We start from the raw sequence: 25809 nt of genomic DNA on the forward strand, positions 1-25809 counted from the left end.
TCCACTTATCAGTGAGTATATACCATGCATGTTCTCTTGTAACTGGGTTACATCACTCATAATATTTTCAAATTTTATCCATTTGCCTGTGAATTTCATAAAGTCATTGTTTTTAATAGCTGAGTAGTACTCCATTTTGTAAATGTACCACACTTTCTGTATCCATTCCTCTGATGAAGGGCATCTGGGTTCTTTCCAGGTTCTGGGTATTTTAAATAAGGCCTCTATGAACATAATGGAGCATATGGCCTTGTTATATGTTGGGTATATGGCTGGGAGTGGTATATCTGAGTCCTATTTCCAATTTTCTCAGGAACTGCCAGATTGATTTCCAGAGTGGTTGTACTAGCTTGCAATCCCATCAACAATGGAGGAGTGTTCCTCTTTTTCCATATCTTTGACAGCACCTAATGACACCTGAGTATATGATCTTAGCCATTCTGACTGGTGTGAGGTGAAATTTCAGGGTTATTTTGATTTGAGTTTTCCAGATGACTAAGGATGCTGAGCATTTCTTTAGGTGCTTCTTGTCCATTCAATATTGGTCAGCTGAGAATTCTTTGTTTAGCACTTTACCCCATTTTTAATAGGGTTATTTGGTTCTCTGAACGTCTTGAGTTCTTTGTATATTTTGAATATTATCAATTGATCAGATGTAGGGTGGATAAGGATCTTTTCCCAATATTTAGGTTGCCATTTTATTCTGTTGGCAGTGTCCTTTGCCTTGACCAAGCTCACAATTTTCAACTTTATGAGCTCCCATTTGTATAAAAGCTTTTCCTTAGGTGTCCTACAGTAGTCAAGGGCCACAAAACAAATGCCAGCTCCCTGCCATACTGTTCAAAACACATAGTATCACTGCATGGCCATCTCATTCCCACCCTTCCCTATTTTCTGATTGCATGAGAAAAACTACTTTCAGCAAGCCATTAACATTTATTTATTTTTCCTCCCAAGTTCCAGGTTTATTAAAATAAAACTAACCTAGAACAGAGTGACCCAAATATTTGGCCTCTTGAAAATAAATTAGTTACATTTCTGATCTCAGACATGGAGATATCTAGGCTGTACTTGCCCACTTCCAGTCCTTAAATTTTTCTTAATCTCAACACTCAGCAATCTCTTGTCACTTACCCACAACTATTCTTTATTTTGTCTTCTGACATAGTATTTATCTGTTTTATTCTTACTAGTAGCTTTCCCCTCATTAAAACCACATCCCTCAAATATCTTGCTCAGTTCTGATTTGTATTAGTACCGTGTCTTTGCTTTGGTTTTACTTTGAAGTAACATGGACTTTGAAAATGATTGTTTTAACACAGAAATTTTGGGGCATCAGAGTAAAAGGTTGAAGCAACATGGTCACAAGTAGACCAGAACTAGGTAGTCAAACCTGGTCATCAGCATTAAACCTTCAGTAAAATAATGCTGCTAAATGTTCCTTTCATACTAGGTGATTAGGGTCAACAGACAAGTGTGTCTTAATTCTGAAACCCATTTTGAAAAGGCCATATTCATAGTCAACAAATGTTATTTTCATTCCCATGAACATCAGGTTCATATTTGTTGTGTCACTGTATAATAGAGGGTGAATATTACAAGTCCCTTCAAATTTATCACCTTCTCTTCGTAGTTACGTATGAGGTCTTGTTACATATATTTCAATAACTGCATTTGCGTGTAACAGCACCTGGGGAAATTGTATTAAGGTTGGCTGTTTGGTTCTTGTTTATAAACTGCTAAGCCAATTTATAATCTTACAATCTACAGTTTGATAAATGTTCCCAGTACATAGGAGCCTGTAGGTACACTAAGAGTTTTCTATCTTACTGACTTCAGTTTTCCTTACTAGAACTGTATTTTCTCTACTTCCTTATAATAAAATTTTATAGGAATTTCCAAACTACTATTTGTTGTAATATTTTACTTTACTAAAGTATTTGAATTGACTAAGACAGGTTAGTTGAATTCACTGTATAATATACATTCTTAAAACATTTCTTACCTTGGTTATGGACTTTTAACATAAATACAGAACTTTAACAACTAACCAATTTGCAATTTCATACATTTCACACAAATTTAAAAGTTACATTTTCTTTAAATATATTAATGTGTTCAAGATTTTTATTGAAATGATGAAGTAAAATAATTTCTTCACTCTGAAGAAAAGTTTCTATTGTATACAATGATATTGAATGGAATTTGATTATCATCCTGATAAGTGCACAGCTGTGTTTTAAATTCTACTACCCAACATTTTACTTTACAAATTTTAGTGAATGCTGTGTGACATCAATCATTTTTTATTTCAGGAACATCCAATAAAGACATAGGAATGGAGAACACAACACTGCTCCTTCAGTTTGTTCTCACGGGACTCAGTCATCTGCCCCAGTGGAAAATCCCCCTGTTCCTGCTGTTCTTGGTCATCTATATCATTACCATTGTGGGCAACCTTGGTCTGATCATTCTCATATGGAATGACTCTCACCTTCACATCCCCATGTACTTATTTCTTGGGAATTTAGCATTTGTGGATACTTGGTTATCTTCCACAGTGACACCAAAGATGCTACAAGATGTTTTTGCCAAGAGCAAACTCATCTCTTACTCTGAATGCATGATACAGTTTTTTTCGTTTGCAGTGAGTGCAACCACAGAATGCTTTCTCTTGGCTGCAATGGCTTATGATCGTTATGTAGCCATATGCAAACCTTTACTCTACCCTGTGATCATGACAAATAGGCTCTGTGTACGTCTTGTAACATTGTCCCTAATAGGTGGATTTATGCATGCTTTAATTCATGAAGGCTTTTTATTCAGATTAACTTTCTGTAATTCTAATATAATATACCACTTTTATTGTGATGTTATGCCACTGTTAAAGATTTCTTGTAGTGACCCTTCTCTCAATTACCTGATGCTTTTTATTTTCTCTGGTTCAATTCAGGTGTTCACTGTTACAACTATTCTTGTCTCTTATATACTTGTTCTGTTTTCAATCCTTAAGCAGAGATCTATCAAAAGCATAAAGAAAGCGTTTTCTACCTGTGGAGCCCATCTCCTGTCTGTATCATTGTACTACGGTCCTCTTCTCTTCATGTATGTGCGTCCTGCATCTCCCGAAGTAGATGATCAAGATATGATAGATTCTGTATTTTACACTGTCATAATTCCTGTATTGAATCCAATTATCTACAGTTTGAGGAATAAGCAAGTAAAAAGGTCACTTGCAAAATTTTTAAAGAGAAATACTTAGATTTCACAGTATTATCTTTTGTGCTCTTATTAAAACATGGCTAACTTGTGCAGACTTAATGTGGCTATATTTTGTACATTGTTAAAATGTTTTCAAAACAAACCAACCTAGAATTATTGTTGTTTTTTTATTTGTGTGTATGTGATATAGAAATACTTATTTGTGAATTGTTACATTTGGTCATGGAAACTTGTGCAGAGGCCAGAGGAGGTCAAATGTCTTGCTTAATTACTCACATTTATTTTCTTAAAAGAGTGCCTTTCACTCAACCTGGAACTATAATTTTAACATACTAACCACAATAATCCTCTTTTTCCATCCTCCACCTCATTGAAATTGCGTATGTGTGGAACCATGATCTGATCTTCACTGGAAGCCGTTTTGATACTGACATTTGGATATCATATTGCTGGGGATGCAACCACAATTATTCATGTTGAGCAGCAAGTGCTCTATCCAACTGCACATATCCCAGTTTCCCAGAGCTAGCTTTAAATAAACTCTTGTTTATGTATACATGTCTTTTTAAAGTGCTTGAAATAAATTTTAAATTATTGGAAGACATTGTATAATATAATAAATACAACAAAAATCAAATTGCAAGTTTTTAACAGATTTGTATATTACTTATTATGATACCATAAGTACATTAACTCTTGTAGTAGTGTAGTTTCTGTGAAAATAACATGAATATGATGTAGTTGACAATTTAGAGGCTCTAGAACATTTTCATATTCTGATGAGGCATTGCTATGTTTCTATAAACAGATACAAACCTTGGGATATTTGTTAAAAATATAAAAAGATCTTTTATTAAATTCCGTTGGGAAATGATGATTTATACAGCAGTTCTACTTGTGTTTTCCTCAAGGAAGGATGAAGACAAGTCTAAGATAAAGACAGTGGGCAGGCAGTCAAAAGTTCTCTGTGGTCAGTGTGTTTGGGAAGGTAAAGAGAGGCTCATTTTGCTCAACATATGGGCTGTCCTTGACATTCTCTCCAGTTCTGTCTTGTGTCTTATCACCATTCAGTAAGGTTTAGTAAATCAAAATGTTAACAGTTTTCATGAAATAAATATATGTTGGATTTTATTGAAGAAACATAGTCGTGGAAAATGGAAATGGGATCTCAATATCTTAGATTTTTATAATAGTGAATTAACTAGGATTCAAGTGGGTTATCTAAGATTTATTAGAATGTAAGCTGAAGAAACCATATTATAAATGTATATAAGCTAAGCTCAAATAATGGAAGATTATGATGTCATACTCTCTAGTGGTTTTTTTCTTTCATTTTTGTTTTGTCTGTTTAGATGTGAAAAAGAGTAAACTATTCATGCTCTTTATTTGGGGTGACCTTGATTGCAAGTGTCATGCACATCACAAATGCATGACCCATCTTCAGTTCCACATTTGTTTTTTTTTAATTCGTACACTGAAATTGGATATTGAGAACCTCACTGCAGACACTACTCCCCCCCCCCCCTCTCTCTCTCTCTCTCTCTCTCTCTCTCTCTCTCTCTCTCTCTATATATATATATATATATATATATATATATATATATATATATACTGCAAATCATTTTTTGTGATGTAACAACTTTCTTTTGTTAACTCTCTTTCTTTCCAAACATTTTGTCATGTGGTTTTTGGATTAAATCTTTCTTGAGTCAATTTTACTGGGATTTTGTTGATAATATATGTGGAGATGGTAAACATACAGAGATGTACATATGTATGTATTTGTATAAATTTAGAATTTATGTGTTATATGATCTTATCTGTGAGCATGATTGTATTTTTAGACATATTAAAATATATTAGTTTCCAACATCCTATGTTTGTTCACCCTGGAATATTTTGAAGTCATTTTATAAGACATAAAGTCTTGTTCTGCCATTGGAACGAGTGAAAAGTTTCATGAACTTTAACATATGGGCCATGTGGAAGATTTTGTTAATAAATGAATCCTTTTGAAAAAGATTGTGAGACTCTGATCCTACCCCTATTTTGTTCTTTAAACATGAACTGAACAGTTTTATTTCCCAATGCAAGTAAACGGTGGTGTCAAGCCTTATATAAAAAAAAAAAACAAAAACGATTGACTAAAAACATACTGAAACCTCTAAACTGCAAGACACATAGATCCTTTCTTTCTCTGAGTTGATGTATTTTAGCTTTCTCTTTACATTTGTAGAAAGCTAGGTATAATTTACAAGAGAAATTATACACATTTTAAAAAAATGGCTAATTTGATAAATTTTATATAGTACTTATTATAATCTCAAAGAGAATATTACTAACTTAAAGTTTTTAAGAGCTTATTTACTGTTTTTGGGTTACATTTGACCTTGTATAATACTTAATTTTGGCTATAAACTTGTTTAGATTACAGTTTGAAGTCTTCAAATACTTTCCAACTTTTGCAACACATAGTATGGTGGTTTGTAGACAAGAAGCTTTCAATAAGTATTCATGAAATCAAAATTCATACTTCATATGAAGAATGAAGTAAAGATGTATTGCTCCTCTTGATCATACAATGAACATAGCCAGACTGTAAGTTTGGCGTAGATGCTTCCAATCAACTTGTCTTTAGTCTTTATGGTAATCAAAAGCAGCAAATGCTGATAAAATGGCATTTCTTTTATAACTAAATATGCCTCATTGCATATATTATTTCTCTATAGATATCGCAGGAAGCTATCCAATCTTAATATTGAATGATAAAACCCATATTTTAACAAACATTATTATTGTTTTTAAATTAGAGTTTATACGGTTAGAGCAGGTCTTATAATCCCCAAAAGAATACATAAAGCCTTTGAAAGGAATGTTCAAACTGCTTTGAGTCCATGTGGTATACAACTTCACTGTTGTGTTCAGAAAACATTGTTACCCTGAAGTCATCTACCACCTTCTGCTGTTTAATCTCTTCACTCCCCCTTCTGCAGTAGTCTCTGAAAATTAGGAGTCAGAGTAGGATATAAGGTGGCAACTTCTGTAGTTTCTTATTCTCTATACTTTAACCAGTTGCACGTCTCTGTGATACTTGCCATTGACAGCAAAAAGAAGTTTTTTTTTCTGGTCAGGATTAAGAAATGCACTAATCTGCAGGTATAACAATATGTCACCAGGACTCAGTGTAATACTCTCCCAAATTAGGGCAATAATAGTAGTAGACTCTTACCCTAGGACCTATGATCTGACTATAGGTACATGGTACATGGTAATAATGACAGGTATGAGTTTCTACTCATTAAATCATAGAATGTGCCTTTGGTAAAATAAAAAATGATTTGTACTATTATTTCACAGGTGTACATGTCTTATTAGATTGGTTATAATTACAGCTACAAATGTTCACTGATCAAGGCTGAAAATTATTTTTCTCCTACAGCAGTGTATGTAGCATCTTTCAGAACAGTGAAGGGTACCTGGAAGAAGGGAAGCTACCAGGAAAGTACTGATCAGCTCAATTTCCCAATATTCTGTGATGTAATTATGTGGTATTTTCAGGAATTGGGTCTTACCCTATTCTGGGATTAGCCAGAAGCCATTACAATAGCCTTTAATATTTTTGGATCTATGGGAGCTCGCTGTTGAACAACTCCAAGTTAGGGTAAACTATTACTGATGCTGGAATTTTTATTTTCTAGCCTATTATAGTGGTATTTAATAGGAGTCTTGTTAAGCCATTCAAGGTAATAGGGTAACTTCCTTAAAGTCTCTCTCTCTCTCTCTCTCTCTCTCTCTCTCTCTCTCTCTCTCTCTATATATATATATATATATATATATATATATATATATATATATATATATATATATACACACACACACATATGTGTGTGTGTGTGTATCCAAGAAACAAATAGAAATCATGAAAGGAATATCATTCATGATAGCCTTAAGATGTTCATCTTTTATTTAAATGTTGACACAGATATTTATATAAATAATACCAGTAACCTAAATATCCATTAGTCCAATTTTAACTTATTATCATGTCCAACAAATGTCTTGTATGTTAGATAACCCCTCATTCATGAGGACAAAATCAGGTCACATGGTCATCTGGTAGCCTGAGGTTGTACATTCAGGCCTGGTGAAGGCCTATGATGAGTGGAGGTAGTATTTCCCAGTAGCTGACAATTACTACCAAGGATTTCAGGGTTTTCCTGAATCCATAAAGACTTGTCAGTAACCTCAAACAGTGCCTCTTTCAGCTGTTTTCTTCCTGGCATAAGAATGGAGTTGCTGAGTCACAGAGACACAACACTCTGTCAAACGGGTTAGGCTTGGTCTATATATCATTTTCTTTATCTACGCTACACACAAAAGTGTTGAGTTTTCTATCAGTTTTCATATGGGCTACTGTAACAAGACAAAAGGAGGCTAATCTTGTTTACATATTTAATACTTCTGTGGCTTTTGCTACCCTTTGATGTGAAGAAGTGCTTGATGCAGTAGGTCTGTTGTCTCTGTCTCTCTCCTCTTTCTCCTGTCCTTCTCTCCCTCCCTTTTTCCCTCCTTCTCACTCTCCTTTCCACTCTCTCCTCTTTCTTGTCTACCTCATTTTTATTTTCTTTCTTTCTCCCTTCCTCCCTGTTTCATGAGTTCTCATCTACAAGTATGCAATAATGAAGTTCTCTCTGTAATGCAACTCTTTGGTCTCTCAATTTCATTCTTTGAGCTTTCTCCACTCGAACCTTAAAAGCCCAAAGCAGTTTTAGGGACCACTGGGTTTGTAAAGATCCTATACTTCCAAACAAGGCTCATCAAGAGCTGAGAAAGGTTACTTATCTCTAGTAGACAGCCCAACACACCCATTTCATTTGTATATGGACCTAAAAATTAATTATTGTCTAAGCCTGTCAGGAATGTTGCTAGTGATGAGAAATAGTATTATAAGCAGTGATTTCATCTTTGCAAGCTAGGCTTGGGCAGGGTGCTTGTATATTCACAGTGTAAAAGTCTGTGAAGTTCATGGATCCATTTGGACTCCTTGTATGTGCCCAATCCACATTGCACAGCAGGGCAGCACTACACTCTGTCTTCAGGGAATGCTTGTGATCTCAGGTGAGGCTCTCAGTTGTCCTCTCAGGGCTGCCACTGGTTGACCTGGGTCAAAGCAAAATATACAATTGGCAGTTTTTACCCTGTGCTTGTGAAATAAAAGCTTTAAAACCAACCACTGTCATAAAAACTGCTACCGGCCTTCCAGCATTACTCCACTGCTAAGTTCTTGGCTACTTTCAAAATCCCAACACTTTTTAAAGACTTCTGTTACATCTTTCACAATATGGGTAAGATAGAGCTGATTTATGCAATAATATAATTCCATTGTCTGAAGAGCTGAATCCTCTTTAAGTTGTAGTTGTTTTATATTTAGCTCAGCTTGGTATAACATAAAATAAAACAAATGATTGTCTCTGTATTTTAAATTTTGTCCATAAATATAAAGAAACAAAATAGCTTAGCAATAATTTGTTTTGCTAGTGATGTTATACATTTAGCAGTAAATTTAGTTTTCTTGAACTAAGATGCTGATTTTAAAGACCTAAGTAAATATTGTCCTTATATTCAAATTTCTTCTCATAATGTCAATAAAGTGATTACTTTGCATAGTTAATTAAAATCTTTAAAACTGATTATCTAAATATAATTCCTCTATATCATCAAGCTCTGAGAATAAATGTATTCAAAAATTTATACATATGCATAAAAACAGAGAAAGATGCACACAGGTAAGGGAGGGACAAGAGTAGAGGATGTGTGTATATTCAAGAATGCATATATAATTGATACATAAACATGCACATTTGTGATTACATGTAAAGAAACACATTCCCTAAACCAATTCATTTAATGACTGAGAACACTGACATCTGATGTATCTCTTATGTAAGGATTAAATGTTTGGCACAATCTTACTCTGCCAGAAAAAAAAAAAATCACTATAGATGAAAATGCTATCAAATAAAACCAGAAAGACACCTAGGGAAACATTTCTCCCTTTAGTCTTAACATCATAAAGTGTGGCTTAACTATGCAAAGAACTATACATTTAAACATATATGGGTGCTACTACAGCACACGATCTGTGCCATAAAATTTAAATACAATTTTATTTTGGAAGCACAAATTTATAGAGAAATATTTTAAATTTTTCAAAAGGAAAAAATAAACTCAGAGCTAGCAGTAATCAAGAAATCAAAGGGCAGCAGGGAGAAAGAAGACAGACATTCTGCATGTAGCTTCCATCCTTCCTCTGCTACCCCGATTTTGTGGCTTTGTGTTTTATGAGACACTAGTTCTCTTCCTCCTTTTCATGCATCCAAATTTTTTTCCCATACTTTTTCTCCTAACTTCTATTTATCCCCTCTCATGTGTTTATCAAACACATCCCAGAGTTTTCAGTTTGTAAATTATGAATGGGCAAACAAGCTCTCCAGAGCTTGTCCCATTGTCTTCGGCACCCCAGAGCATCTTTCTTCACTGTGGATGGAGTGGCTGCTGCCGCTCTGTTGTTTACTCTTTGAGATGGCCTCCATTCTCAGCTAAGTCCCTAAATTTCTTAATTTCGGCAATCAAGGATCTTTATTGCTTATCCTACAAGTTTTGACTTTTGACAGTATACTTTTCTTTGGTGATTCTTAATACCAGTGTTTTCTTTAGGGTCACAATCCTCAACTTTATAGGTCAATTTTTATTAGTATGCTTTTCTGATTAGAATTTTTTAATTGGCAGGCCTATGCTGCATGTTTCAAGCATAATTTTCATGCTTCTGTCATTTGAGAGTAGGAATCATAGGCATGCATGGCTTTGATCAGGTATTTTCTGTTCATTTTTTAGTCATTTTAAAAATTTATTTATTCACTTTACATCTCAATATCACCCCCTCCTCTCCTTTCAGTACTCACTCAGGCTTGTCCTTTCCTATATTCCACCTTCCCCTTCTCTTTGCGATGAGGAATTTCCCTTCTGGATGTCAGCCTACACACTAATCCCCTTCACACCCACTCCCACTCCAACTCTACCTCCCCACATCAAGTTGCTGCAGGACTGAAACCAGACAAGGCTATCTATTTTGGGGTGTGAGATCCACAATCAGAAAACAAGTTCAGGAACAGCCCCAGTTTCAAGTTTGGGGGGAAGCTGTGTGGAAACTAAGCTGCTCACTTGCTACACATGTGCAGGGTTCTTAACTCCACCTTGTGCTTTAGTTGGTGACTCAATATTTGGGAGTCCACAAGTGTCTAGGTTAGTTGACTCTTGGTTTTTCGGTTGAGTGCATGTCTTCTTTGGGTCCTTCAAACATTTTCCTAATTCTTCTGTCCTCAAATGTTAGCCTCTGAGTCTTTAAGTTACTTTCCATTGGCTGCCTCAGAGCCTTTCTTTTTTATCTTCCCTTTCAGTCTAACTCAAATCTCTTACAGAAATTGTTAGAATGTCCTTGGAAGACATAAAATGTCAAAAAGGAATCAATAATGTTGTCTTTTAAGGGGAAACAGCACACCTTGAATTCCTTATAGAGGAAGGCAGTTAATACTCTTGCAGAATATTATTGTGGAAAGTGCAGTGTGCAGGGACTAAATTCTCCACGTTTTTTCTTGGAGGCTTTTTATTTGATTGTTTTTGCTATTGTCTATGTGTTTTCAGTCCTAGCTTTTCATAACAAAATCTAAGAGGTGTAGGATTGTGTGAACAAATCTGTAAGACAAACACTGTAGTCAAAAGCCACTACGTAAAAGATGGGTAAGACATTAGTTTTATAGATGCTTTTAACTTCTCCCACATAGCTCCTTCAAATGCTAGTTTTTAAAATAAATAAAAAAGTGCTATATCTATGTGGTTATTAGTCAAATGATAATTGATTTATAAATCCTGATGAACATTCTTTTTCATGTGTTTTATTTCAGGGGCTATGTGTTGAGAATTCTAAAATGAAAAATTCAACAGTGCTGACAGAGTTTGTGCTTACAGGGCTCACAGGGTCTCCAGGGCTACAGGTGCCCTTGTTCTTGTTATTCCTGGTGATCTATCTCATCACTATTGCAGGGAACCTTGGTCTAATCACTCTTATCTGGAATGACCCTCACTTACATATCCCTATGTACTTTTTTCTTGGTCATCTGGCTTTTGTGGATGCTTGTCTATCATCCACAGTGACACCAAAGATGTTACTCAATTTCTTACAGATGAGTAAGATGATTTCCTTCTCTGAATGCATGATACAATTTTTTTCCTTTGCAGTATTTGTTACTACAGAATGTTTCTTGTTGGCAGCTATGGCTTATGATCGCTATGTAGCCATATGCAAACCTTTACTTTATCCAGTGATTATGACTAATAGACTATGTATATGTCTATTAGTCCTGTCTTTTGTAGGCGGAATTCTTCATGCTTCAATACACCAGGGATTTCTATTTCTCTTAACTTTCTGCAATTCCAATATAATCCATCACTTTTACTGTGACATCATTCCATTGCTAAAGATTTCCTGCACTGACACTACTCTTAATTTTCAACTGATATTTGTCTTTGCTGGAATAATTCAAGTCTTCACCATTGTGACTGTTCTTGTGTCCTATACACTTGTGCTGTATACAATTTTGCAAAGGAAATCTGCCCAAGGTGTGAGGAAGGCTTTCTCCACCTGTGGTGCCCATCTATTATCTGTGTCTCTATACTATGGGCCTCTTCTCTTCATGTATGTTCTTCCTCTGCCTCAAGAAGCAGATAATCAAGATATCATAAACTCTGTGCTTTATACAGTCATAATTCCTGTGTTAAATCCAATTATCTATAGCCTGAGAAACAAGCAAGTCATGAATTCGCTGAAAAAAATACTAATGAAAAAGGTTTAAACCTCACGAAGTACCTGTTTTTTATTTAGCATTTCAAATGGCATGTGTTTTCTCTGTAAGTTTTTTAATGTTTTAAAGAAATATTTCAAGAATTTTGAATTTTAATTTTCTTGTCTTTCTTTGACAATGGCTAAATAAAAACTTCAATCATTTTTATGACTTAAGATGATTTGTCTAATAAGACACCTAAAATATTGTTGACTGTGGTGGTTTGAATAAGAAATGTTCTTCTAAAACTCATGTATTAAACATTTTGAGACCCAGCTGGTGAGGCTGTGAATATTCTGGAATATGTAGGACAACTGATTTGCTGGAGGCAGTACATGAATGCATATAAGCTTTTAGAGTTTATTGTCTTACCCTACTTTTGGTCTGTTCTCTCTGTTTCCTGGTGTGCTAAAAAAAAAAAAATTGACCAGCCAACTTTCTTCCTCATCTTCCAGTTACCACATTTTCTAAGTCATTACAGGCTCTGGCCCTTTGGAACTATAAATCAAGGTAAACCATTGCTTCTATAATTGCTTTTAGTCATAATGTTTTAGCACAGTAACACTTAAGTAATACAGAAGGTGATACCAGATATGGAGTATCCATGTAAAGAACCTGACCATTTGTAGTTTTTCAAAGAATATGCAAGGCTTTCAAACTTTCAAATAGAAAAGTGGTGAAATTCTATGAGATTAATGGTTTATTTTAGCAGGAGCCCAGGGCTTAGATTTAGCACATTAATGATTAAATCTGAGTTCCTTTCTATGCCTCAGTGTCACATTAGAGAAAAAATATTGCAAGCACTTATCTTTGGGGTCTTTTAAACAAGCAAGTTTAGATTTGAATTCTGTGTTTTATGTTCCTGGTTTCTTCTATCTTATGTCTTCTGTGTGAATTTGAATCTGTGTCTGCATGGAGAAAGTTATCATATATCTCTGTCTGTGTCTGTGCTTGTATAAATCTGTATGTATCTATATCTGCATATATATGTCCATAAAAAATCTCTGCTTTTTTCTTTATTCAACAGTGAGGACACCATCCCACAGTAAAAGAAAGGAATGTGATATTTTATAGAAATTATTAATAGAATTTTGTAAGTGCTTTACTCAGTGGTTTCGACTGATCCCAACTGACCCAGATAACAAGCAGTACTACAAATGCCACTGTTTATAAACAAATATCCATAAATGGTGAGTTTAACCTTTATGGTGAATTGGAAGTTTGCTTTTAATCTCTGTATTTGCTGCATGTGTGCATGTTTTTTCATCAAAGATATGGAAAGTACATAAATGATGATGCAGCTATGGATAAACAGTAAATAGAAGGCAATGGATGTTGATAGCTCCATTGTTGTCTTAGAACATGGTAGACAGTATAAGTACACTGTAGAATAGCAGTCATAAGTCTTAAGTGCTTTCAAGGCATATAATTAACCTTCGCTAAGAGGTCCACAGCCTAGAAGAGAGTAATGCTAAGAGTAATGTGTACTGTGCACTTATGACATTTCAGAGGGAAGTAAACACTGTATTAGCGATTGGAATAGTGAGCATTTATACTGTATTTTAGCAAAATATCTTTTCTGCCCATGTCCTGAAAATTTATGTAGGCTGAGTTCAAAAGTAATGGGCTGGAGCCATGGGTCCCTCCATGTATACTCATTGGTTGGTGTTTTAGTATATGTAGCAGAAGATGGCATTGTCTGGCATCAATAGGAGGAGAAGCCCTTGGTTCTGTGAAGGCTTGTTTCCCCAGTGTAGGGGAATTCCAGGATAATGCAAAAAACTGGGTGGATGAGAGTGGGAGTATCTTTATAGAAGCAGAGGGAGGGGCATGAGAGAAGGAGGAAAGAGAATAACATTTAAAATATAAGTACATAAAATATTCAATAAAAAGAAAGTTAACCTTAAAAAAGTAATAGGCTAGTTTACTTAGTGGAAGAAATTTCAAGACTGCATACTGCTGAGTGTGTAGTCATTATTAATTACACTTATAGAGGAATCAACATTTAAAAAAAAGACAAGAAGAAATACAAAATGTATAGTTTGGAGTGCAAAAGAATACAAGGAGCTTAATATTACAGCTACAACATACACTAAAAGTGAAGTTGTAAATACTTAAAAAATATTAGTACCAGTAAGAAGAGGCATTTTGCTCTGCACTGGAACAATCAGAATGGAGTGGCACATCAAAATTAATACCTTACCCAGCTAAACTTTCAAATTTTGAAATAATACCCAAGACTTATCTTCTCCTAGAAAGAAACTGCCTACAAAAGCTGCAGCTAGTGTAATTTAAAGGGGCCAGAGTCATTGCAATCAGGCAGATAAACTTGGCACTACCATATATTTGATACTAGCTTTGGAGGCATGGAAATTGTAAGAGTGGAAGACACATGGACTCTTTGTACAGGGTGCTGTGATACACTGAGAACAAGAAATGTGTAACATGACTGGGGTTGTACCAAAAGCGCCTTGAGGCCAAAGTGACCTTTGCACAAAACTGTGGAAGCAAAGATTAAAGTTCACTGGAGACTCAAGACATTGAAGATGCCTGATCCATGAGAAATCTGCCAAGGAGAGATGCATAAAGGCAGAAAAAGGGAGCTGACTTGGTGCCAGAGCTCTATGTACCTAGACTCTGCTTAAAAAGAGCTAGTATTCCAAGAGTGCTGACACACTGAGAACAGAGGTGAGACCACCACTTCTGCTCAAACTCCTGGCCCAAGAGGAACACACCCCAGAGCCCTCAGGACACAGGAGCCTCGGTGCAGTCTGGCACAGGATCTTTCCGGTTTCTTCCTGCACCCAGAGCTGACCCTGTGCCTCTGTTCTCTATACCCAGACCTCACTGGATGAGAGGTGGTTCGCAGAAGTGTTGACACACCTGAGAAAACAGGTAAGATCACCACTTCTGGTCTGAGGGACGCACCTGGAGCCTTCAGGATCAAGAAATTAAGAAGCAGTTTGCTCACAATCCTATTTTATGTATATGTCCTGTGTTGACCCTGTCCCACAGTGTTCTGTACTCAGACGTTTCTGGGAGAGAATTTGTCCCCTAGTAGTGCTGACACAAAGGCTTATGGGAGGGTCAAGACACACTCAGAACCAGCAATACCCGCTAACACCAGAAATAAGCAGATGTCAAAAAGCAAATCCAAGAACCTTAAGCAACAGAAACCAAGGCCACTTGGCATCATCAGAACCCAATTTCCCCAGCACAGCAAGTCCTGGATATCCGAAAACACTGAAAAACAAAATATTGATTTAAAATTGCAATTCGTAATGTTGTTAGAGGACATTAAGATGGTCATAAATAACTCCCTTAAAGAAATACAGAACAATTCAGGTAAAAAGTTCAAAGCCCTTAAAGACAAAACACAAGAAATACAAAAATCCTCTAGAGAATTACAAGAAAACACAACTAAACAGGTGAAGGAATTGAACAAAACCATCCAAGATTTAAAAATGGAAAGAGAAACAATAAAGAAATCACAAAGAGAGACAAAACTGGACATAGAAAACCTAGAAAAAGAATCAGGAGCCATAGACCCAAGCATTACCAACAGAATACAAATGATGGAGGTGAGAATCTCAGAGGCAAAATATACCATAGAAAACATTAGCACAACATTCAAAAAAATGGAAAATACAAAAAGCTCCAGAACCAAAATATCCAGGAAATTCAAGAAACAATGAAAAGATCAAACCTAAGAATAATAGGTATAGAAGAAAGTGAAGAGTCCCAACTTAAAGGGCTAGTAAATATCTTCAACAAAATTATAAAAGAAATCTTCTCTAGCCTAAAATCTGATATGTCCATAAACATACAAGAAGCCTACAGAACTCCTTTTATTTTTCATTGTGATGCAAGACTTTATTCAGGAACAGAATGTGATAATTGAATTAAGTATTAGACATCTGATTGGTATGTGTGGATTAGTTGCCAGAGAACTATACACATTTTGATCATTGAGATAGTTAGGGTTTTATTTTTCTCACCATTTTTTTTTTTACTTTTTTTAAAATTAGATACTCTCTGTATTTACATTTCAAATGTTAACAATTTTCCCTACCATTCCCCCCTTCCCCTCCACATAGACTGGACCACAAAAGAAATTCCTTAACTCACATAATGGTTGAAATACCAAATCCACAAAACAAACATAGAATATTAGAAACAGTAAGGCAAAAGGGTCATGTAACATACAGAGGCAGACTTATCATAATTATACCAGACTATACAAAGAATCACCAAAACCAGGTACTGGTTCTTGAGAAAATGAACATGATAGATAAATATTTAGCCAAACTAACCAGAGCACACAGAGACAGCATTCAAATTTAAAAAATCAAAAAATGAAACAATAGACATAACAACAAAAATCTGATAATTAAAAAATTACCAGATTGTACTACAAAATCCTATACTCACCAAAACTGGAAAATATGGATGAAATGGACAATATCTAGACAGATACCAGGTACTAAAGTTAAATCAGGATCAGATAAAGAATCTAAAGAGTCCCATAACCCCTAAAATATAGAAGCAGTCATGAAAATCTTCCAACTCCCCCTTAAAAAATCAAAAACCCAGAAAATATAAACAAAAACAAAACAAAAGAAAAAAAAAAACCAGAACCAGATGGGTTTAGTGCGGAATTCTACCAGACTTTCATAGATGACATAATATCAATTGTCACTACACTATTCCACAAAATTGGAACAGAAGGAGCACTACCCAGTTTTTTTTTTTTGGGGGGGGAGCCACAGTTATGCTTATACCTCCACAAAAAATCCAAAAAAGAAAAAAAAATTGTTCTAAGATTATGAATCTACATATGTGAGCTCATAAAAATGCAAAGCTTCTGTAAGGCAAAAGACACTGTCATTAGGAAAAAACAGCAAAACAACAGAATTAGAAAGGACCTTTGCCAATCCTACATCTGATAGAGGGATAATATACAGTGTATACAAAGAACTCAAGAAGGTAGACTCCAGAGAATCAAATAACCCTGTTAAAAATGGGGGACAGAGCTAAACAAAAAGTTCTCAACTAAGGAGTAATGAATAGCTGGGAAACACCTACCTAAAGAATTGTTCAATATACTGTCATAAGGAAATGCAAATCAAAACAACCTTGAATTTCCACCCCACACCAGTCAGAATGGCTAAGATCAAAAATTCAGGTGATAGCTGGTGAGGATGTTAAGAAAGAGAAATACTTTTTCACTGTTGGAGGGGTTGTAAGCTGGTACAACCACTCTGGAAATCATTCTGGCAGTTCCTCAGAAAAATGGACATATTACTACCTGAAGAATCTTGCTATTACACTCCTGGGCATATACCCCAAAGATGCTTCAACATATAACAAGGACACATACTCTACTATCTTCATAGCAGCCTTATTTATAATAGCCAAAAGCTAGAAAGAACCTAGATGTCCTTCAGCAAAGGAATGGATACAGAAAATGTGGTACATTTGCACAGTGGAGTATTACTCAGCTATTAAAAAAAATGACTTTATGAAATTCTTAGGCAAATGGATGGAACTAGAAAAATATCATTCTGAGTGAGGTAGTCCAATCACAAAAGAACACACAAGGTATACACTCAGTAATAACTGAATATTTGCCCAAAAAACTTGAAATAACCAAGATAAAATTTACAGACCACATGAGGCTAAGAAGAAGGCAGATCAAAGTGTGGGTGTTTCAGTCTTTCTTAGAAGGGGAACAAAATACTCACATGAGGAAATATAGAGAAAACTGTGGAGCAGAGACTGAGGGAAAGGCTATCTAGAGATTTCCCCACTTGTGAATCCATCCAATATATAGTCACCAAACCCAACCAATATTGTGGATGCCAAGAAGTGCATACTGACAGGAGCTGATATAGCTGTTTTCTTGAAAGGCTCTGCCATAGCCTGAAAATACAGAGTTGGATGCTCTTGCAGCCAACCTTTGGACTAAGAACAGGGTCCCTAATGGAGAAGTTAGAGACAGGACTGAAGAAGTTGAAGGGGTTTACATTTCCATAGGATGAACAACAATATTAACTAACCAGATCCCTTGAAATTTTCAGGGAGAAAAACACTGACCAAAGAGTATACATGGAGCAATCCATTGTTCCAGCTGCATATGTAGCAAGGGATAGCCTATTGGACATCAATGGGGGGGAGATGCCCTTTGTCCTGTGAAGGCTAAATACCCCAGTGTAGGAGAATGCCAGTGCTGGGAGGTGGGAGGCAGTAAGTGGGTGAGTACCTTAATAGATGGAGGGGAGCAGAATAGGAGAGAGAAATTTCAAAGGGGAAACCAGGAAAGGAGTAACATTTCAAATGTAAGTAAGAAAATATCCAGTTAAAAAGAAGACTCCAGAGCCCACTTATATCCACAGGATGGAGCTCTGGGAAACTCAGTGGCTAGGCTATTCTGTTAGGGAATCCCAAATGCAGTCCACCTTCTACCCTATGATTGTTTTTTCTTCTTCTTGTATACCCTGGCTTCCTGACCCAACTTCAGTTTAGAATAAGGGAGCTTGACAGATCTATAGTTTAATATGTAGTTTGCATGAGGAAAACACCTATGCTTTGACTTGAACTTAAAGTAATTCTAGAGGGTGTTATCTCTCCTCAAATTATATTTTGGTTATCTCAAAAAATTATACAAAAATTTTCAGAGCAATATATTATAGCCATAAAATTCCCCCAAAACTAATCACTATAAAATAAAATGGAATACATATCACATAGGCAGGCTGAAGTGGGGAGGAGCTAGAAGAAAGGGCACCAGAAGGTAGAAAGAGGGGGCATGCTGAGAGCACTTGTGAAGGGAATTAATGAGAACAAGGGAAAAAACATATTCACTTCTGGACAACATAATGAAGCATTGTATGCAAACCTATGAAATTATTTAAATAAAAGTTTGCCTAGCCTGTCAGAAATGTCAAATGTGATTAAAAAAAAAAAAAAAAAAGCAAAATGGCGACATAAGATGCAGTTTCTAACCTGAAAGCCATATTTGGAAACTGTGAAAAAATATTCAAGGTGTCAATGTCTGCAATGCCTCATGGGATCATTTGGACGCCTCAAATGCGTCCAGTCCACTGTGCCCAGCACAGCAGCTGCACTTTCTCTGTGGGGAATGCTGCTGTTCCTGGTGGGAATTTCTGCTCTCCATTTCTCCCCGAGCACACAGTGTTACACCTGACTCTTGTGTTGAAAGGAAAATTATATAGACGTTTTCTGCACGTATAGAATGAAAACTCCACTATGAGCCACCGGTAGGAACTGCTCTCTAGATTACTACTTTCCTGGAGGAATGTGTTTGTTTCTGCTTTAGAAAGCCTAATACTTAGTAAGAAAAAAAACTCTCTCCAGATCATTCCAGGTAAGAAAGAAATGATTTCTGTAAATATTCTGCATCCTTTCTATGAAGAGCTAAAATGCTGTTAAATATATAATAATTTTTAATTTGCCTTTAGATTCTAGATCAGTATGGAAAAAAGTAAGAGCCATGTCTGTATAATTTATTTTCTGATTAAGTATGAATAAGCAGGATAGTTTAACCTGAATTTTTATGGCTAGAGATTGTTTATTACCTAGTTAATTAACCAAAGTATTTAGTTATGATGAGCTAAACTACTAAGTTGCTCTTATATAGCAAGCTATTATGGCAATTTTAGTAAAGTTGACTATTGTATTTATTTGGGAAAATTTTTTAACTCCTGAATATTCCTGTTTACATCTAACGATTTACTTTAAAAACTTATACTCAGATGAGAGAAGAATAAAGGATATATAAATTACATGTTTCATCTCTCTGTGTGTGTGCTTACACTTCACATATTTTTAAAAAACAGGAAACATGCAGAGAACATCATTCCATGACACTATGACCCTTTCTCATACTTGCAATTGAACATGAATTTATTTGAGAATTTCTGGTTCTTTTATTTAGGACTGCAAAGAGCAAAGCATTCAGTTTCATCTTGCCAAAAACCAAAGAATAAAAACAGATAAACAAACAAAAAAAACATAGTAAAATGAGAATTCTCTCAAAAATCAGAACGATTTCTAGAGACACTTATTTAGAATTAGTGGCAGTTTCGCTGGTGTTTCCTGACCTGTCACTCCTGTGCGCTTCCTCCATTGGTTCTCTTCTCACGAAAATATCCCTGTCCTGTCCTTTTGTTCTCTCTCTTGATTCTTTCCTTAATTTCACCCTGTGCTTAAACTTTATTTAAAACATGGACTGGCACTCTGTAAGCTCTTTGCTTATCCTGTCTCCTTTATTCTCCTGGGAGCTACATGTCCTTTTGATGTCCAAGAAAATAAAAAACATTCTTAGGTGCAAATTTGAGTATTTAAATATTCAGCAAGGAAAAAAAAAGACAACAGCAGGCATCTAGGCAGTCACTACATATGTAAAGACTGAAGCCAGCACAACTGACTCACCGAGGCTGTAAATGCTGGTAGACCTAGCGCACTATGCGTCCAATCACAGGAGGGACCGTTTTATTGGAGTCCATGGAGTGCTGCCTTTGAAACTACAACTACTCTGCCTCTGAATGTCTCTCCCTTCTGGACCTTGTCCTACTGCATGTTCTGCAAGTCACTGCCAAATGCCTTGGCTTCTGCAACAGTGGAAGGCTCTACTGTGTGGCAGAAAAGGACTCTGGTGCTAAGCAGAAAATGGAAACCTTCTCTTTTACATCACCTCTACAACATAATCTTCTTGCATTGGTTTCTGAGCCTCCATTTCGTTCTCTTTGTGTACTCAGCAAAGGCAAGTCACACATAATCCCACCCTTAGCTACTCCCGTCGTCCTTCCCACCACTCGTTATTGGTCACTCGTATTTGTCACCTGCAAACTCAGAGGATGCATTCTTAACATTGCTACAGTGCACAGTCATCGGTCTCCATCTAAAGGACGATGCACACAGTCACCAAGTGACAACCTGTCCTTGACTGAATATCTCATGCAGGTGTCTTCTGTCGCTACACACTCTAATTTACTAATCTTTAAAATTCAGCCTTGTCGTTGTCTCATCGTCTTCAAGATCATTTCACTGCACACGCATTTGTATTACCTAGAGAGTTTTACAAGTCAGACCTTTAAGCATCACTTTAATATTGCTGCATTAGTTTCTATGGAAATATGTCCCAAATTTTGCACATTGCACTAGATAACTTAGACATGTGATGTGATTGGGAAGCCTCAGAAAAATGATTTGCTAGCTAATATTTCTCACTAGTTTCCACTCCCAGCAACCTATTTTCTCCAACAACATATATTTAAGTAAAAAAATAAATAAATAAAAGTATTTAAAGTGTTCCTAATGCCATGCCTTATTGTACCATTTGAGGGATATTTTGAAGTGGTCAGTATGCTCTTATTCCTTAACACCCTTGCCATCCAGTACTGGAGAGATGACCTGGAGGTTAAGAGCAGCACTGATATGCAAGGGGTTGGAGCTTAATTCTTCTGTAGCTTGAAGGCTTATGAATGTCTGTAACTCCAGCTCCAAGGGATACTACACCCCTTCTGGTTGTCATGGGTACCTACACTCATGCATACATACCACCCACCCGCACAACCATACGTATAAACAACTAAAAATGTTTTAAAGTGTTTAAAAATCCTTATCATAATATTCAACTCGTGCTTTTAAAAATTAAATTGATCTTGCTATATTAATCTAAATAATTTGTTTAGTATATAATGGTAAAAAATTTAAAGTGCCTTCTGATAAATGTTTGCATTTCCCTCAAGTCTACCTCTCCAGTTTTCAATTTATAAATGTTGGCAAGTACTTCTTTTACATTCACTGCCTTTCATTTCAGAACCATCCAGTGAAGCCATGGAAAAGAAGAATTCCACACTGCTGACAGAGTTTGTTCTTACAGGACTCAGTCACCAGCCACTGTGGAAAATTCCTCTGTTCCTGGTCTTCTTGGTGATCTATCTCATCACCATTGTGGGAAACATCAGTTTGATCACTCTCATCTGGACTGACCCTCACCTTCACATCCCCATGTATTTGTTCCTTGGAAATTTGGCTTTTGTAGATACATCTATTTCTTCCATAATTGTTCCAAAGATGCTTCTTAACTTCTTTGGTAAGAGCAAGGTGATCTCTCTATCTGAATGCATGGCACAATTTTTTTTATTTAATATCAGTGCAACCACAGAATGTTTCCTCTTGGCAGCAATGGCCTATGATCGCTATGTAGCCATATGCAAACCTTTACTCTACCCAGTAGTTATGACCAATCGTCTGTGTGTATGGCTGATAGTCTTGTCTTTTATAGGTGGAATTATTCATGCTTTAATTCATGAAGGTTTTTTATTGAGATTAACCTTCTGTAGTTCCAACATGATACATCACTTTTATTGTGACATTATATCACTGTTAAAGATTTCCTGTACCGACCCTTCTCTTAATTACCTAATTGTTTTTATTTTCTCTGGCTCAATCCAGGTTTTCACTATTTCAACTATCCTTGTCTCTTACACTACTATTTTGTTTACAATCTTGAAAAAGAAATCTTCCAAAGGCATAAAAAAAGCCTTCTCCACCTGTGGGGCCCATCTCCTGTCTGTGTCTCTATATTATGGGCCTCTTCTCTTCATGTATGTCCACCCAGCATCTTCGGAAGTAGATGATCAAGATATGATGGACTCTCTGTTTTACACTGTCATAATTCCTGTGTTAAATCCAATTATTTACAGTTTGAGAAATAAGCAAGTCATTGATTCAATGGCAAAATTATTAAAGAGAAATGTTTAGATTTCTTGCAACTATCTGTTATACTTGGGTAAATAGTCACCATACAGTCAATATTATATGTGCCTATATGTCCATACTACAATGATATTTTACTATTGTAACTCACTTAAAACTTTTACTAACAAAATCACAAGTGCCTAAAATCTCCTTAAAACATAAATGTATCATAATCATATGAGTGCTTTCTAACAAATGTTATTACATATGGGAATAATTACTCCAGAAAAAAATTAAATAGATGTTAAAGCTTTTTATCTAGTTTTTTTCAGAGTAGCTAAGCAAGTATATTAAGTGTTAAAAATAATATTTCTACAAAACATACTGGATTATTATTTTGTTGATACACATCTACATGTGTAGAGGAGGCAGGTTTTCATTTCAGTGGACAGAAACAGATCTGTGGTATATGGGAAGCCATCGACATGTCTTTTATTTTACTTCTTCAGGACATGCTTAATTTCACTTCTTAGAGCAAATCAATCTAAAACTGACAAGAGATCAGAAAAGAGTGAAAGGAGTTAATTATGACAAGGGGGGTTGTAAGGCAATGCTCTGAGTTTAGATTTCTAGTCTGAGTGAACTTAAGACACTACTGCAATCTAGGTTCCTTATGAGGTGATTTCTAGTGCAGCTTTGTGTTGCATAACTAGTTCAAAAAGACACCAGCAGGTTGGATGCATTGAGAGAAATGTGCAGAAAAGATTACAAGATGACAAAGTAAGGGTGTCAATTTTTTTTTAATTTAAGAAAAATAAAACTATTGAAATAAACACTCCAGTAACACACAATAATTGAAATATCTACTTGAAAAATAAAAGCCTCAAGTGCATATTATCAAAAATTAAATAGTAATAACACATTACAGTATTGTAGAACAATGTGAATTTCAGAGAAAATGTAAAAGTGAGAACAGACATGAAAGTGAGTATACAAGAATACAGGAGGTGTGTGTGTATGTGTGTGTGTGTGTGTGTGTGTGTGTGTGTGTGTGTGTGTGTGTCTGTGAATGTGTGAGAGAGAGAGACAGAGATAGAGGAGGAGAATAAGAAGGAGAATAATTTTTCTGTTGGCTTTTCACACATTACACAATTCTTCATGTCTCCTGAACTATCCACCTATCCACAGCTTCACCCCACCTTTCTTTGTTATCACTGAAATGCCATATATAGTTCTACTGATGCAACAGAGGCACTTGGTATAGCATCTACTCCTATCTCTTTATGTAAAACTGTAGTTATTTCCTCTGGCCTGCAGATACTTTCTTCTTTCACTAATGTTGCTTCGAGGTCATTTTTCATAACCAAGATAATGGACTCAAATCTTTTAAAAATATTTTTAAAACATTTTCCTAACTGCAAGGGTGTCTACACACAGCTTATTAATATCTAATTATATTCATTTGCATACATTTTGTAAAGATGTAAAAAAAAACTCTATGCTGATGTGGACATTTTTACATTTTTTTCTGTACCATGCATTTCTCACATTAGTGTGATTTGAAATCCTTTCCAGTAAAGCCTACTCTAACTCTTAAGTCTCTTCTTAAGTCTCTTCTTAAGATTCTCCAAAGGAAATTTTTGTTATATCCAAGACACATCACTGAGAGTCTTCTGGACCTACCTTACTGTCTTATGAACTTGCTTTCACTCAGAAGTCTTCACACAGAATCCCTGCCATACTTTGTCCCACCCCTACCAATATTGACCCATTAATTTACAATTGAAATAGTGTATTTTCTTTATAGTCTGACTAAACTCTGACCATATGATTGCTTTCCTATAAGGCTTTCACATAACCTCAATTAGAACAGAATATTAGACGAATTTATTCACTTGAACTTTTTGGTTCTAACGAGCTTTTGTGACACTTAGCTTTTGGCTCATAGATTGCTACATAAAGTCTTGTTGCTTGTATCACAGAACCTTACACATGTGAGACCTTACAAAAATGTTTCTGAAATTGAAGTGAATTGATCTTTACAAATACACAAAATAAAATGAGTATGTCACTCTCTTCAATGAAAACAGAGACCATAGTTGGTGAGGTATCTCTTTTGGCAAAGGCTTATTGCCAACCCTTAGAGACTGGAGATTTGGCTCAGTGGTTAAGAACACTGACTGTTTTTCCAGTGGTCTTGAGTTTGGTTCCCCAGAAACCACATTGTGGCTCACAATCATATATAATCAGATCCAGTGCCCTTTTCAGGTGTGTCAGAAGACAGTTATAGTGCACTCATATACAGAAAATAAATAAATAAAGCATTAAAAAATAAAAACATGTTCAATAAAAATTAATAAAACATGAAAGTAGACTTGAATTCAATTCACCCAGGGCCCACATAATAGAGAGAATTCAATCCAGCAAAGATTCTTCTAATCTTTGTAGATGGTCTGTAGCAAACACATTCAAACACATATACAAATACACACACACACATGCACACACATATGCACACACACATACACACACAAACACCATAAACAAAGAAATGTAAACGAGTAAGCCCAAATCCAATACTTTGCCTAGAACAATTGCTGCATACCAATTCAAATTGCTGTTGCTGCCACTGTTTGATCTTGGTAGACATAACGATTTTACAACTAAAATGATACTTTCACATAACTTGAATGTTTGATAGACTGTGACAAAGCATAACAGAAAAACAATTGGGGAGATCCAAGTATTGTAAGTATTTAAAATAGGTGGTACTATGCTATAATTCCAGAGACCCATATTCCAAGATGCCCAAGAATTATTGTGTTCTTAGTGGTTCCCCTGAAGCTGAAGAAACACTAAAAGGCTGTCAGTCCAACTGCTCTTACCCTTTCTTTCTAGACACCCCATATGATTCATGTAAGTTGTTGCTGTTATATAACATTATATTTATTAGTTGTAAACT

The 25809-nt window shown here is 35.7% G+C and overlaps 2 protein-coding genes across 3 annotated transcripts; both read left to right on the forward strand.

Annotated features, from left to right (window-relative positions):
- Positions 1 to 2326: 2326 nt before the first annotated feature.
- LOC308422525 (olfactory receptor 5H17-like) lies at positions 2327 to 22910 on the forward strand (the record flags this gene model as incomplete). 2 transcript variants are annotated; one of them, XM_080919163.1, is made up of 2 exons in its annotated part: positions 2339 to 3217; positions 22866 to 22910. In XM_080919163.1, the coding sequence occupies 2 exons, from the start codon at positions 2339 to 2341 to the stop codon at positions 22908 to 22910; spliced, it is 924 nt and encodes a 307-aa protein (XP_080775289.1). The 2 variants fall into 2 exon arrangements, with proteins under 2 accessions (XP_080775290.1, XP_080775289.1); XM_080919164.1 differs by lacking the exon at positions 22866 to 22910 and having other exon boundaries at positions 2327 to 3262.
- LOC308422535 (olfactory receptor 5H19-like) lies at positions 11208 to 12131 on the forward strand (the record flags this gene model as incomplete). Its single annotated transcript, XM_080919173.1, has 1 exon — positions 11208 to 12131. The coding sequence occupies one exon, from the start codon at positions 11208 to 11210 to the stop codon at positions 12129 to 12131; it is 924 nt and encodes a 307-aa protein (XP_080775299.1).
- Positions 22911 to 25809: the final 2899 nt, after the last annotated feature.

This window comes from Micromys minutus (genome assembly GCF_963924665.1).
Source record: "Micromys minutus genome assembly, chromosome: 7".
Taxonomy (NCBI): domain Eukaryota; kingdom Metazoa; phylum Chordata; class Mammalia; order Rodentia; family Muridae; genus Micromys; species Micromys minutus.